We start from the raw sequence: 16,361 nt of genomic DNA on the forward strand, positions 1-16,361 counted from the left end.
TCTTAAAAGAGTATCGAGACATTCCGAATTTTGAAAGCTGCGTGATTAGTAGATTATTAGTCTAGATAGGAAGAGAAAGAGACAGATAGAGAGACAGAGATAGAACGAGTGAAAGAGGAGAGACATGTGACTGTTAGATGAGTTACAGTGTCAGATGAAAATTTTGTGTGAGTTGAAAAGCTTCGACGAGGAAATTTACATAAAATGAAGGAAACCTGGATAAATTAGGTTTGTTATATCACAGGATTTCGAGGAAACACCTTGATTCAAATTATAACTGAAAACTATCGACCTCTGTCTCCCAATAAAAAAACTGGGTAATCAAAATGTTTCCAATTTTGATTAGTTTGTTACAAAATTTTTATCGATCCTTTATGCCTCGAGCTGACAAAAAATCGATTAAAATTTTAACTAATCCTCGCAATACCCCTATTATTTCTTACTAAAAGATCTTCATTTTTAAGATACTGTTAGTATTGCGAGATTAAAGGATTAATGTGCTCGATCGACGGTTAATTGTTAGTCACGTGGAGATTACGAAGATACAAGCACGATTCGTCTCGAGAGCAGACAGAAAGAAACGCGAGACTAGAGGGCTAAAACCCCTCTAACCGCGAACATGAGAGACGTCGATTCAAAGGGGCGAAACGCGACGTATCCTGGTGGTGGTTTTCAGTTGGTATCGAGCAAATGCAAAAAACTCAACTTGCTGCTTTAGCGCACTTGTGCAGGTGATGAAAAGGTGGGATCAAGGCAGACCTACCTGTTGCTCCTGTAAAGCTTTCTCCTTGTCGCTGGACAGGTATGTCGGGCTCAACACTGTCCTCAGTTGCTGCTCCACCTGCATAATCTGTTGCCTCAACTGTTGTATCTCCTAGAATTACAAATAGACGTCAGCCGTATTCTTTCCGAAATCGTATCGAAACAATTACTGATCCCTTTCTATTTTACTGGAAAGCTGTGTAAACCACTTTCTTTCTTATTAGAAATTAGAGATTTCAACAAGTAAAACAATTACTATCCTCGCAAGTCTATAAGATTGAGAAATACAGTAGAGTTTCGTTATATTGTCACGTAGACTCCTACGCCACTAGTCCCCACCATCGCCATGATTCGACTACCACGCCCACTAGTGGCGCTGTCCCATGGTAACGTCCGAACTGCCACGCCCCTTAGTAACGCCCCCTCAGTAACTTTCCTCCCTTATTTTTCTCTCTCCTCAAGAGAGACGAGTAGTCTTCAATCTATTGCACTCAAAATCAGAAAATAATTGGTACAGTTTCTAAATAATATTAGAAATCGGATCAGTAATCGCGTTTCGAAAGAATACAGCTCGAGTCGAGAGCAAAGAAAGAATGGATTTGATCGTCGACAGGCTGTACAGTCCTCTAACCTGTTGATATTGATCGATCTGCGCTAAACAAGCCTCTAACGATGTCGTCTGTTCTTTCACGGTGGTATTAAGGTTGTCTAACTCGGCCAATAATTCGTCTACCGTCTCGCCGATTCGGCTATCACCACCGATACCCGATCGGAAGTGAACCTGTAGCTTCTCCATCGATATTGTGATTTTCGTTTTCTGTATCGCTATATCGCTAAGCATTTTCTCCCGCATACTGTGCTGATCCCTCAACGGTTTCTTTTTATTCTGCTGCGACTCGAGACTTTGTTTCGCTTTCTCGATCCACGTTCTCGCTTCTTTTAATTTTCGTTCGCATTGCTCCCATTCCTCGCTAGTTTCTTGCAGCAGCGCGTTCTGAAAAGGCAAACGTTGTACACATCTTACGCACGACACTTCCCTAACTATAATCGTAACCAACCCTTTCTAATAGTTGACCCTCCACTTGAACCTTCGCTTCTTCGGCTTCCAACAATTTCTCGGGCAAGTCGCCCACGTTGCATACCTGACCGATACTTTCGAGCTCTTTTCCCATGTCGCTGAGATTCTTGTTTATTTGTTTGCAGCTCTTTACGGCTGTCTGCGATCAATAAGTTCACGGATTAGTTTCGTCGATGGAGTTCTGATCGATGATCTTGACTGGATGATGATGAAACGTGAGTTTTATGTTCTTTGGAAATTAAGTACAGTAGAGTTTCATTATATTGGCAGCTTTACCTACTCATAGCGATATGACACTTAGACTTCCAACCCTATTATTACCTTTCATCTATCAGTACCTACACTATCGGTGTCCTCAAGTCTTTCTCATGCATTTCTCAGTGCCTCATTGGCTCCTACCTATGTAGCTCCGACTACCTATATTCTTATCGCAGCAACGGTCTACTGTACTCATAGCAAAGATTAATAAATATCTCAGCCCAAAGTCAGAAAGTCCACGTTCCATCATCTTCCAAGCACCAAGACAACGGTCCAGACGTACCGAGTACTCGTGCAGCCTCTGCCTGGCCTGCACAAGGGTGCTGAGCTTCAAGGGCTCAACTAGGAACTGTCTCTTCTCTTCGGTCCACGTCTTCACCGCTTCGTACAACGTCAAGAATCTCTGCCAAGCGTCGATAGTATCAGCCACGACCTGTTTCCTGTCATCCAGCCACGTTCGCACTTGGTTCAACTGTTCGGTAACATTGTGAACGGTGCTGTCGATTAATTGTTTCTCGGTCTCGTCTCTCGTGTTCTCGCCGATGGTGCGGCCATTTCTCGTTAGTCGTTCGAGCTTGTCGCTGATGGTGCCCAGCTCGTCTTGCACCTGCTTCAATTGCTCCTTCAGAGGGATCGGCTCGATCGATCTGTCCTGAACCTTTAGTTCCGCCTGCCTTATCCACGCCTGAACCTCGTCCAGGTCGGTCAGATAATCCGACCTGACGGTTCTGGCACGTTTCTGATCCCTCTGTTTCTCCTCCATCGCTTGAGCAGTCGCTTCGGCGCAGAGCTCCAAAGCTGTCAAATGTTGAGCAAGATCGCTGGGGACCAGCTGCTGGCTAGCTTGGTACCGCGCCTTAGTGCTTCCTGAGAATTTCTTCGCTTCGTCGAGGACCTGCTCGACCCTCGAGGCTAACTCCTCCAGTTCCTCCTCGGTCGCGTCCTGATTCGGCCCGTATATGTACAAGCTCGAGGCGCGTTCGCGCGCCTCGTTCAGACGTTTCCTCAGGTTCTCGATCTCACGCTCGGTGCTCTCGAACGCCTCCAAGTCCTCGTCCGCCTTCTTCGATTTCTTCTGCAGAGAGTCGACCAGCCTGTAACGAGCGATTTCTCATTCCCCAACGATTCTCTCTACTTTCTTCTTTCAAAGACTCTCGGAGACAATGCTTGTGATTGGGTTCTAGGGATCTGGGCGCTTATGTGGAATGCTTTGTTGCGAGAAATTGTGGGATACTTTGAATGTAAACTTGAATGTTTCTCTGCAATGCTAACGAAAGTTAGACATATACCTAGGCAGATTATGTTTTCAGATAAGAGACCTCTATAGAGCTGGAAGGTGTAGAGATATAAATGTATATAAATGATAAGTATCTAGGTACTTAGGTATATAAGTATCTAGAAATATAAAGTGAGGGGTTTGCACCCTCTGTATGGCTATATACTCTGTATCCCTACATACTTAAATATCTAAACACGTTGATATATCTAAATTCCTACGTTCTTCAACTCTCCAGATCCCTTATGCCAAAATACCTAAGCGAATCTACGAATACTGCGATAAGTTTGACTCAAAAGAATATGGCGGCAAACGAAGACTTACGAGTTCCCTTTCCCTTAATCAACAGGCGTGCAGTTGCCCAAGTAGATGTTTACAGACTCGCGAAATACCAACGTCACCGACGGGCAAGTCTGCGGTCACTAGTTCGCTAACGGAAAACGATTTGCCCTCTTAGCCGCGTGCTCGTCCACGTCGGCCACGCGTAAAAATAGATTTTAGCATATTTCTTGTGCGAGTGAATCTCCAATAATGCGTGCCGGCACGTGGGATCATTCCATTGTTCCGGCTAATAGGACACAGGTTCGCCAGAGAAAACGGGGAATAAGGAGAAAAACGAAAAATACTTCGAATCGATTTAGCGGCCTTAAGGAATTGTTCGAGGCAAAGATGAGACGAAATTAGAATCGGAAATGCGTGTCGCTGGTACGGTTGTAGCTGGAACGAAGCCAGCTTACCGAGACGGAGGACGTTTTGGCTAAAAGTAGACGTCGGATATGTGTGTGCGAGTCGACGAGAAGTTTGGGAGAATCGAAATTATTCTTTATACTTCACGTTTACTGGGGTTTCATTCGGTTTTCATTTTGATGAATAGGGATTGTGTTGGTATTTCAGTATCGGCAGATGTATGTTCAAATCGTTTGTAGATTTTTATATTCTCTTTCTATATTTTTAAACTTATTCTCAGGTTCTTATAACGTCAGATTTCTACAATCTTAGATATCTCTACAATTTCTACAATACCAGATCTCTGTTACCACATCTCTATATTCCTAGATTCAAGATTTTTGTATCTCTAGTAAATTAACTTCTTCAAGGATACTGTCAAATATATGCACATTTAATTTTCTTTAAATTCAACAGCCAGTGACCTCACATGTGAACTGCATTTTCTTCACATACATTATTGATGCTCTCCCAATTATTTTTATATAATTACTATCAACTTGAGAAATAAAATGTAATAATATTTGAAAAATTATACCACTTCCAAATTGAAAAAAAAACGTCCCTAAAGGGATTCATAAACAAAAGTGTCTCAGGTTTATAATAAAAAGTGTATCATTTGCATCTTCATAAATTATCTCAAATTTTCAAACGTGATTTATATGCTAGCTTGTAGAAGAATACAAATTGGGAACAAATGACATGTTACGCACTTAAATGCATGTACATATGTACCACGAAGATTTGGGAAGTCCTTGCAAGAACGAGGCTCGGTTGTTTTTACGCGTTTCATCGTGGCCAAGGGAATGGAACAAGGTTCGAGTAAACTGCCAAGTGTTTTCATAAAGATGACAACATCACCGGTATAGCAAACCACGAGGAATGTCGCAAACCCGTCTCTCCATTTGGATTTGCATTATGATGCACGTCGATGCGTGTTTTTGTGGTTGTCGAAGTGATGTCAACCTTAAGTCGAAAGTCACAACTTGAAACGAAAATCAAATAACAGAGACAAGGTAAATCCTTAACTGCTGCAGAGGTGCAGTACCTGATACACATTAATATTTCAGCAATCTTAATTTAAGATAATTACAAACCTTGTTATCAAGGTAAATCCTACAATTTATTTATGCAGATAAAAGTTTTCTTTTGCAAATTCGAGAAAACTGTAAGAGCCAAGTATACCCCAGAATATCGAATACCCAAAGAAATTGTAGAAGTAAATTTCCTCCAATTATTCAACTGATTCAGCAGTTAAGGTTAATCAACCTCCGTTAATTGAAATTCGCCCATGAATATAAATTGCCCCATCGTTCCCAGATTAGTTATAACGTCATTTTTCCGTGAAATCACGCAACGTACACCACGTGGAAGCGTGAATTTCAGTGTATGGGAAAGGTTCGTGATGTCAATGTCAAGTGTCGTGCATGGTGCTCGCTTCTTTTCGAACAGTGACATCATCGTTGCTAATAGTGAACCGCGTTTAACTCGAGCGATTACCACGGTATATTTGAAACGAGACAGACATTTATAAAACAGGTTGCACGATCTGTCTGACTAATACGAAACTAGATACAAGCTTTCGGCGTTAGTCATAATTACGAAACGTCTTCAATATTCCTTGATAATTATCCTGGGCACGCGATCACTTGTCGAAAATCGATTAAACTTTGGCAGGTTCTTTGATATTTTTAAAAATGACCACGATAGGTTAACACTTTGATGTCTGTTATTAGACTATTTATGTTTTAGTTCATTTCGTTCATTTTTATTGTAAGGTACATTTTTGTAAAATATTCTTAAACATAATTTGTGTGGATTAGTTCTTTGATGTAGAGTTTCAAGCTCAAAATTGATAAACGTGGCAGAAAATTATTTACTGAATTTTTGTGAGTAATTCTTTGGAAGAAAGATATAAATGATAGGTTACAAGCAAGAAACCTAATTGAATTTTAAGAAATGTTTCTTTGGAAGATATAAATGTTTAAACATGTAGATCAGCTCTTCGATGCAGAGTTTCAAGCTTGAAATTGATAAACGTAGCAGAAAATTATTTACTGAATTTTTGTGAGTAATTCTTTGGAAGAAAGATATAAATGATAGGTTACAAGCAAGAAACCTAATTGAATTTTAAGAAATGTTTCTTTGGAAGATATAAATGTTTAGATATGTCAATAAATGTATAACATCCATTTGTGGAATGGATTTCACAAGATATGTAGTCATCAAAGTGTTAATACGAAAGACTGTCATCGGTAGCCGGAAGTCACTAGGTCCACGTGATGCAATCCTTATGCGGCCATGTGACTCGACCCAATGTACCCCAGCTTCACCATACTAAATCCGTTCGTCGCGATAATTTTAGTAACACCACGATCCACTTTTTCGATTATTCGAACACCATCTGTATTAAAAAAAACTTTCAATAACACCTCTGACTACCACACTAATTAAACCAATTCCTATATGGATTTAACCAAACACTTTTGGAGAGTGAAACATCTCTAGAAATTTAAACAGACACCTCTGGAGAATGAAACATTTCTAGAAATTTAATTGAACATCTCTGGAGAGTCAAACATTTCTAGCAATTTAACTGAACGTCTCTGAAGATTGAAACATCTCCAGAAATTTAACCAAACACTTTTGGAGAGCCAAACATCTCTAGAAATTTAACCAAACACCTTTGGAAAGTGAAACGTCTCTAGAAATTTAACCAGACACTTCTGAAGATTTAAACATCTCTAGAAATTTAATTGAACATCTCTGGAGAGTGAAACATTTCTAGCAATTTAACTGAACATCTCTGAAGATTCAAACATCTCTAGAAATTTAACCAAACACTTTTGGAGAGCCAAACATCTCTAGAAATTTAACCAAACACTTTTGGAGAGTGAAACAACTCTAGAAATTTAATCAGACACTTCTGAAGATTCAAACATTTCCAGAAATTTAACCAAACACTTCTGGAGAGTGAAACGTCTCTAGAAATTTAACCAGACACTTCTGAAGATTCAAACATCTCTAGAAATTTAACTGAACATCTCTGGAGAGTCAAACATTTCTAGCAATTTAACTGAACATCTCTGAAGATTCAAACATCTCTAGAAATTTAACCAAACACTTTTAGAGAGCCAAACATCTCTAGAAATTTAACCAAACACCTTTGGAGAGTGAAACAACTCTAGAAATTTAATCAGACACTTCTGAAGATTCAAACATTTCCAGAAATTTAACTAAACACTTCTGGAGAGTGAAACATCTCTACAAACTTAACCGGACACCTCTAAAGAACCAAACATCTCCAGAAACTTAACCAAACACCTCCTGCGATTTAACTACATAATTCCAAAAATTTAATCAAACACCTCCGATGATTTAACTAGATGATCCCAAAAATTTAATCAAACCTCCAGTAATATAACCATATAATCCCAAAAATATAAACACCCCTAAAGTTTACGTAAAATTGCAGAAACAATAAAATAAAAAATTCCAGTTATTAAAAAACGAGGCGTTTAAGAAAGGCGAAGTACCTATCCGAGCAAAATCGTAGATCGCCGTGTTTGGATCGATATCCGTAATTTCGCTCGTTTTCTGCGGTCGATGACTATTTGTACTGTGATTTATCGCGGATATCCGGATGAAACATCGGACAACAGTATGGCGCGGCACGATCAAGCTAAACAGCAGCGTTCGCGGTTCGAAACGTTATTAGAAGGCACGGATTAGCTTTGAATTTTCGTGTTGGCGAGGCGCCGCGACGCATGCGGCTTACGACGTTGGCTAGGGAACGAAAATCGAGGAACGACAGACCGAAAAGCGGCGCACGCTGTTCCTAAGAATAAAATACACATCGCTTGTTCATCGCGCGAGCTGCGACTTCCGCGCGAGTTCATTGGCTCGAGATCTTTGCATCTTTTCTTTTTTCTTCTCCTCCGAGCTTTCGGGCTGCCAGCTTGGAGCGGAAAAAGATTGCGACCGATGTTGCAATATTGCGACGCTCTACCCTGTTTCGAAACATGTTTCTCGTGTAGGTCAAGATTTTTCATATTTTTCTTCTTTTGTGAAATTATCTTTTGCATGTTATTGCTTAATGTTATTTTGTTGTTAAGTTTATTTAATTTTGAAAGAGAGACTGTACTTCGTTACTGTTAATTGATTGATTGATTGACTGTATTTTATAAGAGCCTCGACTGCTATGATCATTCTATGCAATCATCTTTTGCATATTATTGAATAATTTTATTTTGCAGTGAAGTTTATTTAATTTCGAAAGAGAGACTGTACTTCGTTACTGTTAATTGATTGATTGATTGACTGTATTTTATAAGAGCCTCGACTGCTATGATCATTTTATGCAATCATCTTTTGCGTATTGTTGAATAATTTTATTTTGCAGTGAAGTTTATTTAATTTTGAAAAAGAGACTGTACTTCGTTACTGATAATTGATTGATTGATTGACTGTATTTTATAAGAGCCTCGATTGCTTTGATCATTTTATGCAATCATCTTTTGCATATTATTGAATAATTTTATTTTGCAGTGAAGTTTATTTAATTTTGAAAGAGAGACTGTTACTGTTAACTGATTGATTGATTTTATTTTATAAGGGATTGCTATGATCATTGACCCAGCGTTACTGTTAAAAAGATATGATTGAACGAAGAAAGAAATGTAATAATGAAATAAGTGAACGTGTGTACAATATTATTTTGCTGTTAAGTTTATTTAATTTTGAAAGAGACTGTACTTCATTACTGTTATTTGATTAATTGATTTTATTTTATAAGGGCCTTTACTGCTATGATCATTGGCCCAGCGTTACTGTTAAAAACATATGATTTAACGAAGCAAGAAATGTAATAAAGAAATAAGTGAACATGTGTACAATATTATTTTGCTGTTAAGTTTATTTAATTTTGAAAGAAACTGTACTTCATTACTGTTATTTGATTAATTGATTTTATTTTATAAGGGCCTTTACTGCTATGATCATCGGCCCAGCGTTACTGTTAAAAAGATATGATTTAATGAAGAAAGAAATAAATGTAATAAAAAAGCAAGTACACGTGTATAAGATAGAATGAAATTTTAAGAAGTCTCTGACAAATCAAAAGTTAATTGCTTTCACTATAAATGAAACTTCAATATAAAAGTTCAATTTCACGTACTGAAAGGTCTGATAAATTACGTACGCTGTAGTGGCGCCAGCGAAGTGAGGGGTTGAAAACTGATAAAATTATCGATTTTCTTTGTTCGTTTGTATCGAACCGTTTCAGATAATTCAAATAACAGTTAAAGACTACATGACACAATTATCTAATTATAAAATAAGTTCAAGGTAAACTAATTTCGTTAACATTGCAGTAAATGAACATCTAACAATCTTGCACACATCTTAAAATGAAAATCGCAGTTTCCAACAATTGCCTAGAACAGAAAAGACTACAACGCAGAATGAAACTGCAGAACGATTGGAAACAGACGCATTACGATCGATACCGTGTCTCTAAGCAAAAACCGAGACACCGAAACTCGAAAAACCGTTCAGCACTCGTTACATCACTGAATTTATACACGTGCTGCGCCGAAACACGTTTCACCGTGCTACGTTATCGATTGATGATAGAGGCAGTCGCTCTACGGTCATAATATTTAAGCCAATAACCGCGTGCAATCCCGTTAACCCAATAAACCGCGAAACATCGATGAAAATTTCATTGTTACGTACTATCAATCGACATGCCGTGCTCGTTGATCGCAGGAACCACGTCTACGCGCTTCAAGGCGTAGAACTCTTGCACAATCTGACACCAAGATTCGTCAGACGTTGGATGAACGTTTCACTGACACTTTATTCACAAACAAAGTCTTTGGAATTCTTGAAGCTTCACTGAAGTCTTATTTAGAAATTGCGAACTGGGGTTTCACGAATTTGAAGATTCAATTTATGTCAGCTGTAGCTTTATTCACAATTCTCCCTGCAATTTAGAGGCAATAGGAAATTGCAATTAAGTCGGCAGGATCAATTTTTATGGCTAGTTTACTGGATACTGTGAAATAAAGCGATATCTGGACATCGACTGATGTTTCTTTAAAAACCAGGTGATAAAATTTCACGTTACTACCCCAGTTACAGAGTAGACCTCCACAAAAACTATAAAACCCAGTTACGATTTAAGAATAATCAACTCGAGATGTCAAAATCGTAATACAACAAGTTTTACACAAACTTGAATTTCTTCCAAAAGCACAATTTCGAACTGCAAGTAAATTTCACAGATTCGAATTGCTTTAAAAAGTATCACAAGAGCTCGAGACACTGAATCAGTATAATCAGACACAGTTTCACTGTAAAATCCTCCAGAAGTCACTAGCGTGCAACAATAATCTCAAGACGATAAACTCATTTCGAGATCACTGCACAGAACCGTGTAGTATAATGTCGTTATCTGACGATTGTTTAACAAACGAAACGTGGTAGCAACGTGACGATGACGTCTTCGGTTCTGCCTCGCTCGTCATACTTTATTTCCAGTGCACCGTGCCGCGTACAAATGGTGACTGGCGTGTAACCGGCTGCGGATATTACGCCATGAAATTCAGAAGCGGGCCAACGTGCCGCCACTTTTCTTCGTCAAATCTATATTTAGTTACGAATTCGATCGGACCACCCTGTGAGGGCTGAATTCGCGAATCCACCCCTGAACGGAATCCGGTGGCGTGTTCGCGGATGACGTGACCAATCGTCGTTTTTCACGTGCGGATCGTTCAATCGATCGGGAATGCGGAGAACCTTGGATTATCTAATGTCCCTCGATTAATGACCCGTCCAACGAATTATACGCGTTACGCAATACTTCGACACTGTTTACAAACACCGTTTCTGTGCCACTGTGCAGTTGCAAGTTTTCATCGAAATGCAGTTATCGGATTTGTGAAATTCAAAATTATTTTTAACGAAGTTATATGATTAGTCATTTTTATCTCAATAAAAATTTGTATATAATTGGACATTTTTTTAATTGTTCAAAATAATTGAATTGTCTCTTTATGCACAATCTTTCATAAATATTTAATTGTTACATTGCTGACAATTTTATATTGTCTGAATTTATTAAATTATTAAACGACTTAATACGTTAGTGAACGTCAATCTAAGTGCATATAAAATGAAGGTTTTCATACAAAAATATTTTCATGAAAGAATATTTGATAATTTTACAGTGTCTGAATTTATCAAATTATTAAACGACTTAATTCGTCATTGAACGTCAATCTAAGTGCATATAAAATTGCATATAAAATGAAGGTTTTCATACAAAAATATTTTCATGAAAGAATATTTCACAATTTTACAGTGTCTGAATTTATCAAATTATTAAACGACTTAATTCGTCATTGAACGTCAATCTAAGTGCATATAAAATTGCATATAAAATGAAGGTTTTCATACAAAAATATTTTCATGAAAGAATATTTCACAATTTTACAGTGTCTGAATTTATCAAATTATTAAACGACTTAATTCGTCATTGAACGTCAATCTAAGTGCATATAAAATTGCATATAAAATGAAGGTTTTCATACAAAAATATTTTCATGAAAGAATATTTCACAATTTTACAGTGTCTGAATTTATCAAATTATTAAACGACTTAATTCGTCATTGAACGTCAATCTAAGTGCATATAAAATTGCATATAAAATGAAGGTTTTCATACAAAAATATTTTCATGAAAGAATATTTCACAATTTTACAGTGTCTGAATTTATCAAATTATTAAACGACTTAATACGTTATTGAATGTCAATTTAAGTGCATATAAAATTGCATATAAAGTAAGGGTTTTCACCGAAATGCACTTATCAGATTTGTAAAATTCAAAATTATTTTTAAGAAATGAAGTTATGATCAGTCCCTTTTATGTCAATAAAAATTTGTACATAATTGGAAATTTTTTCAGTGGTTGAAAATTATTGAATTGCCTCTTTATGAACAATTTTTCATAAATATTTAATGGTCACCTTGCTGACAATTTTACAATGCATGAATTTATCAAATTATTAAACGACTTAATACGTCAATCTAAAGCATATAAAATTGCGCATAAAATAGAGATTTTCATACAAAAATATTTTCATGAAAGAATATTTCACAATTTTACAGTGTCTGAATTTATCAAATTATTAAACGACTTAATACGTTAGTGAACGTCAATCTAAGTGCATATAAAATTGCACATAAAATAGAGGTTTTCGTACAAAAATATTTTCATAAAAGAATATTTGAAGTTCCAAGACAAAATGTGAAGAATAAATTTATCGAATTTTTCCATTAAAGAAGAATGAAATGATTGATATCAAATGGTAAATATTCAGTAACGAAACGATTAAAAGATTGAACGTTCATTAATAGCGATTATCGCACGAACCGGTTTATTTCAATTCGTTCCTGATTATTAATTTCATGACGCGGTACGATACACGGTGCAACAATGATTTACAAGGCCTAATTACGTCATGGGATTAATTTGGGTATGATGGAACGAGGTAAGACACGTAATGCATGCTAAATCGATATATGTCGTAACACGTAAGGAATCTACTCTCGTCGAGAAACCTCGTTTATTTATCCTTTCTCCCACATTCTTTTTTTTCTCGCAACATAAGCTATAAAAAGATCCCAATGTCTGACATTTTAAAATTCGAAGTCACTAGATTTTTTTGATAAACGTCGTGCGTAAGATGGTTCAATTTCTGACACGAGTATAATTAACGTGAATGATAATATAAAATATAAATGATAGTATAAATTAGAGGCTGTAAATATTAACGATAGTATAAATTAGAGGCTGTAAATATTAACGATAGTATAAATTAGAGGCTGTAAATAAAATTCTGGTGAAATTATATGAAAATTGTATATCGATGAGAAGAACCTGAAACAAAATTTGTGAAGGGGTGGGATAAGCGGATATTACCATCTTTGAGGAAGATGGTAATGTGCAATAAGCAGCATACACACATGCACATGCGTTGAAATCCCACAAAATCGCACCGTGTGTTCCTCGATGATTCCGTATCTGCCGGAATGTCAACTTGACGAGCTAAAATTCATCTTCAACTTGAAGAGCTAAAATTCTCGATGACGATCGAAATTATACAGAAGATATAAACTGATTGCAATGCAAACGAATCGCGTCATTTTTCTCGCTATGAACTCTGACATATTTACAGAATTAATTAACAGTCTTAAAATATTTACAGAATCGATGATTAACGGTCTTAAAATATTTACAAAATGTATAACTTTTTAACGTGTTTACAAAATCTATGACTAGCAGTCTTTAACATATTTACAAAATAAGTCTTTCCAACAAGAATAATTGCAAAATTATAAAATAGTGCTCCAAAATGAAAATGATTAAAAAAGAAAGATATGAGCTAACTGGAATGAATTCTAATCTGAAGACGTTCGTGAAACTAAAGTGCAGTAATCCCGAAATAATTGACACCAGTGCAGTGTCTGTGGCGGTGCGTTTATATCACAAAAAACACAAAAACAACGATGCATTGTGACTCACGATTCGACGGAATTCTGCAATTTGTTCAGCTTTTCTTCTAGGGCATGTGCTGCAGCCTCAGTGAAAGCTGCGAGGTATGCAAGAACGGGGCCTGTCAGAGCTTTTACCTCCTCTGTCATGGGTTTCAACTTCTCGGCTTCTGTCACTAGTTCCTGTTGCAAAACATATATTTTTATTTTCAATTACTTATTGGACGAAGATGAGTTATTGTTCTTTTGTACTACATTAACTCCTTGCACTATGATTTGTCAGGTGCAGACACATTGTCAGAAACAACTATGATGTGATGATAAAGAAATTTGAAATGTTAATTTGGTGTTATGCCAATTTGGTGCTACATTAATTTTGTGTTATGTCAATTTGGTGTTGTGCAATTGTTGACCATGAAAATTATAATGAACTCCAAATTTGAAGAGTACTAATTCAAGTAAAATTGATCACCAGGTCTGAGTGTGTCACCAAACACAAAATAGTGCAAAGATAAGTTACTAATTCAAAAAAGTAATAAATATCTCTAAGATCTCTAAGTCTCTAAGGAGACTCAAAAAATTAAATTAACATCTTTAATACATAATTTGTATTATTTTACAGTATGCAGATGTTAATGCACTTATGATTCGAGGTCAGAATACCTTACGTAATCTCTAATGCCATCTACTCATGGATTTATTTTAACTTGATATATCATAACTTACATAACTTAGATCTATCATAAATGCATAAACTGTATGATACTATATCTCTACAATGATATGACTATCTTATGACTAAGTTATGACACTTACACGTAGAGCTTTGATGGAATCGAGCAAGCTCTGTTTCGACCGAATCACAGTATCCAAAAGTTTGCTCTTCTCTTCGATGGCGTTCAACCGAGTCTCGATAAGAGACCACTGTGCTTCCAAATCTTCCCAGTGCTTCGACAACGCTTCGAGCGCATCTCTGCGACCTTCCAACCCAGATACCAATTCTTTCCATTCAGAACTGATCTCAGCAATCTGCTCTTCAATCGTCTTCTTGTTATTCTCATCCGCCAATCGAAGCACCTCGCGACTGCGTTCGTTCAGAAGATCCAATTCAAATTGTTGGTTCTGCAAAATACATAAACCATTAAGCACACTAATTAACACGTTCAATCTACCATCAATAGTTTAACAGTTCAATCTTCATTTCCTGAAGACTCACTCTGTTTACCTGTATGTCATTAAGAGCATGCGTGATCTTCTGAATGTTGAACTGCAATCCAGCCAATGTCGTGACAGGCTCGTCAGTGAATCTCGTTCTCGCGATGACAGCTCGAACACGCTCCAAAGTTTGCGTGTAATCCTTCCAGGTCTCAGCGCCTTGTTCCAGTCTCGCACGATGCGATTTAGCTGTGTTTAAGGTGTTCTTTAGCAACTGTGTGTGCTGTTGCTGCTCTGCGCTTAGCTCTTCTTGCTCGGAGGTGTTCAGAGATGGCCAGATCTTGTCGGCCGCTTGCTGGATCTGCTGGGACACTAACTCGCGTATGGAGGGCTCGCTGCTGAAGTAAATCTGAAAGATACAAGTCATTTTTTAATTTTATCGTTTTATAAGAATGCAGATTATTTTGCATTTGGACTTGTAGATTTATTTTGAAATTTAGGGATGAAGGATCGAGACGTAGGAACGTAGGAAATTTAGCATTTAGTGCTAAGTTAAATTATGAACTTCATATGTTACATATGTTACATATCACAGTTTAACTTTCTATATTCAGATATATTTGCAAAAATAATATTTGGGAGTTGTTATAATTTTTATCTATTTGCAAGTGAATAAAAAATATTTCTTCTTTCTTAAAACTAGGAAGTAATATTAAGTATTAAATATACAAACCTTATGTTCCTCAAGATCGCTAAGAATATTCTCAAAATCGAGACCATCCTTGTCACTTTCCAGCCTTATCTCCGCCTCGCGAACCCAGCTACGAAGTTTATCGGTCAACGCAGCATACTCCTGTCGTAACTTCATATTACTTTCCAAATAATTCCCCCGTTCCTCCATTTCCCTAGGCAAGGACGTCAGCAGCGACACCGCCTCGCTGAGCATCTCCTTCAACGAACCAGGCATCCCTTCTTCGTAAGGCACAGAGTTCTTCACGTTTCTGATTCTATCTAGATGTTCATTGACAGCCTCGCAAAGCTCGTTGTGCTTCTTCAGCTCCGCCTCGACGCTCGTTGGATCTCTTTCTAGAAGAGGCCTGGATTTCACTTCTTTCTCTTTGTCCTCCAACCAATTGAGAATCTCAGCCAATTCGTTCGCGAGTCTCTTGTGCTCGGCTGCTGCCAGCTCGTGTTGCTCTCTTTGGGTCTCTACGGCTCTTCTTAGACCCTGAAGTTGTTGTTTTAGGGATTGCAGTTGCTCTGTTATGTTGTTTCGGTCGGCGGTTGAACCTTCGGCGGCGATTTGCTGGCCTTTGTCCGTCGCGCTGGCGAGGGTGGCTTCGCATTCTTGGATCTTGAGGATCGCGTCGTCGTATCTGGAAAATAATTTAGTTATAGAATGCAGGGTCTCTACTTTCAGAAGTATTTACTATTCTAAGTGTAACATTTTAATGAAGACTATTTACTATTATAATTAAGTGTAACATTTTAATGAAGACTATTTACTATTATAATTAAGTGCAACATTTTAATGAAGACTATTTA

General features: G+C 37.3%; 1 protein-coding gene across 4 annotated transcripts in view; it reads right to left on the reverse strand.

Annotated features, from left to right (window-relative positions):
• LOC100876515 (Muscle-specific protein 300 kDa) overlaps positions 1-16,361 on the reverse strand; it is an 89,466-nt gene that overhangs the window by 20,563 nt on the left and 52,542 nt on the right. For all 4 annotated transcript variants that reach the window (XM_076535867.1, XM_076535866.1, XM_076535868.1 and 1 more), the window contains exons 30-37: positions 15,550-16,192; positions 14,887-15,225; positions 14,478-14,783; positions 13,693-13,844; positions 2,382-3,192; positions 1,821-1,979; positions 1,394-1,756; positions 764-874 (exon numbers count right to left, since the gene is read on the reverse strand). In XM_076535867.1, coding sequence (XP_076391982.1) covers positions 764-874; positions 1,394-1,756; positions 1,821-1,979; positions 2,382-3,192; positions 13,693-13,844; positions 14,478-14,783; positions 14,887-15,225; positions 15,550-16,192 — 2,884 coding nt within the window. The remainder of the gene's footprint in view (positions 1-763; positions 875-1,393; positions 1,757-1,820; positions 1,980-2,381; positions 3,193-13,692; positions 13,845-14,477; positions 14,784-14,886; positions 15,226-15,549; positions 16,193-16,361) is intronic.

The sequence above is a fragment of the Megachile rotundata genome, chromosome 9, assembly GCF_050947335.1.
Source record: "Megachile rotundata isolate GNS110a chromosome 9, iyMegRotu1, whole genome shotgun sequence".
In the NCBI taxonomy this organism is placed as follows: Eukaryota; Metazoa; Arthropoda; class Insecta; order Hymenoptera; family Megachilidae; genus Megachile; species Megachile rotundata.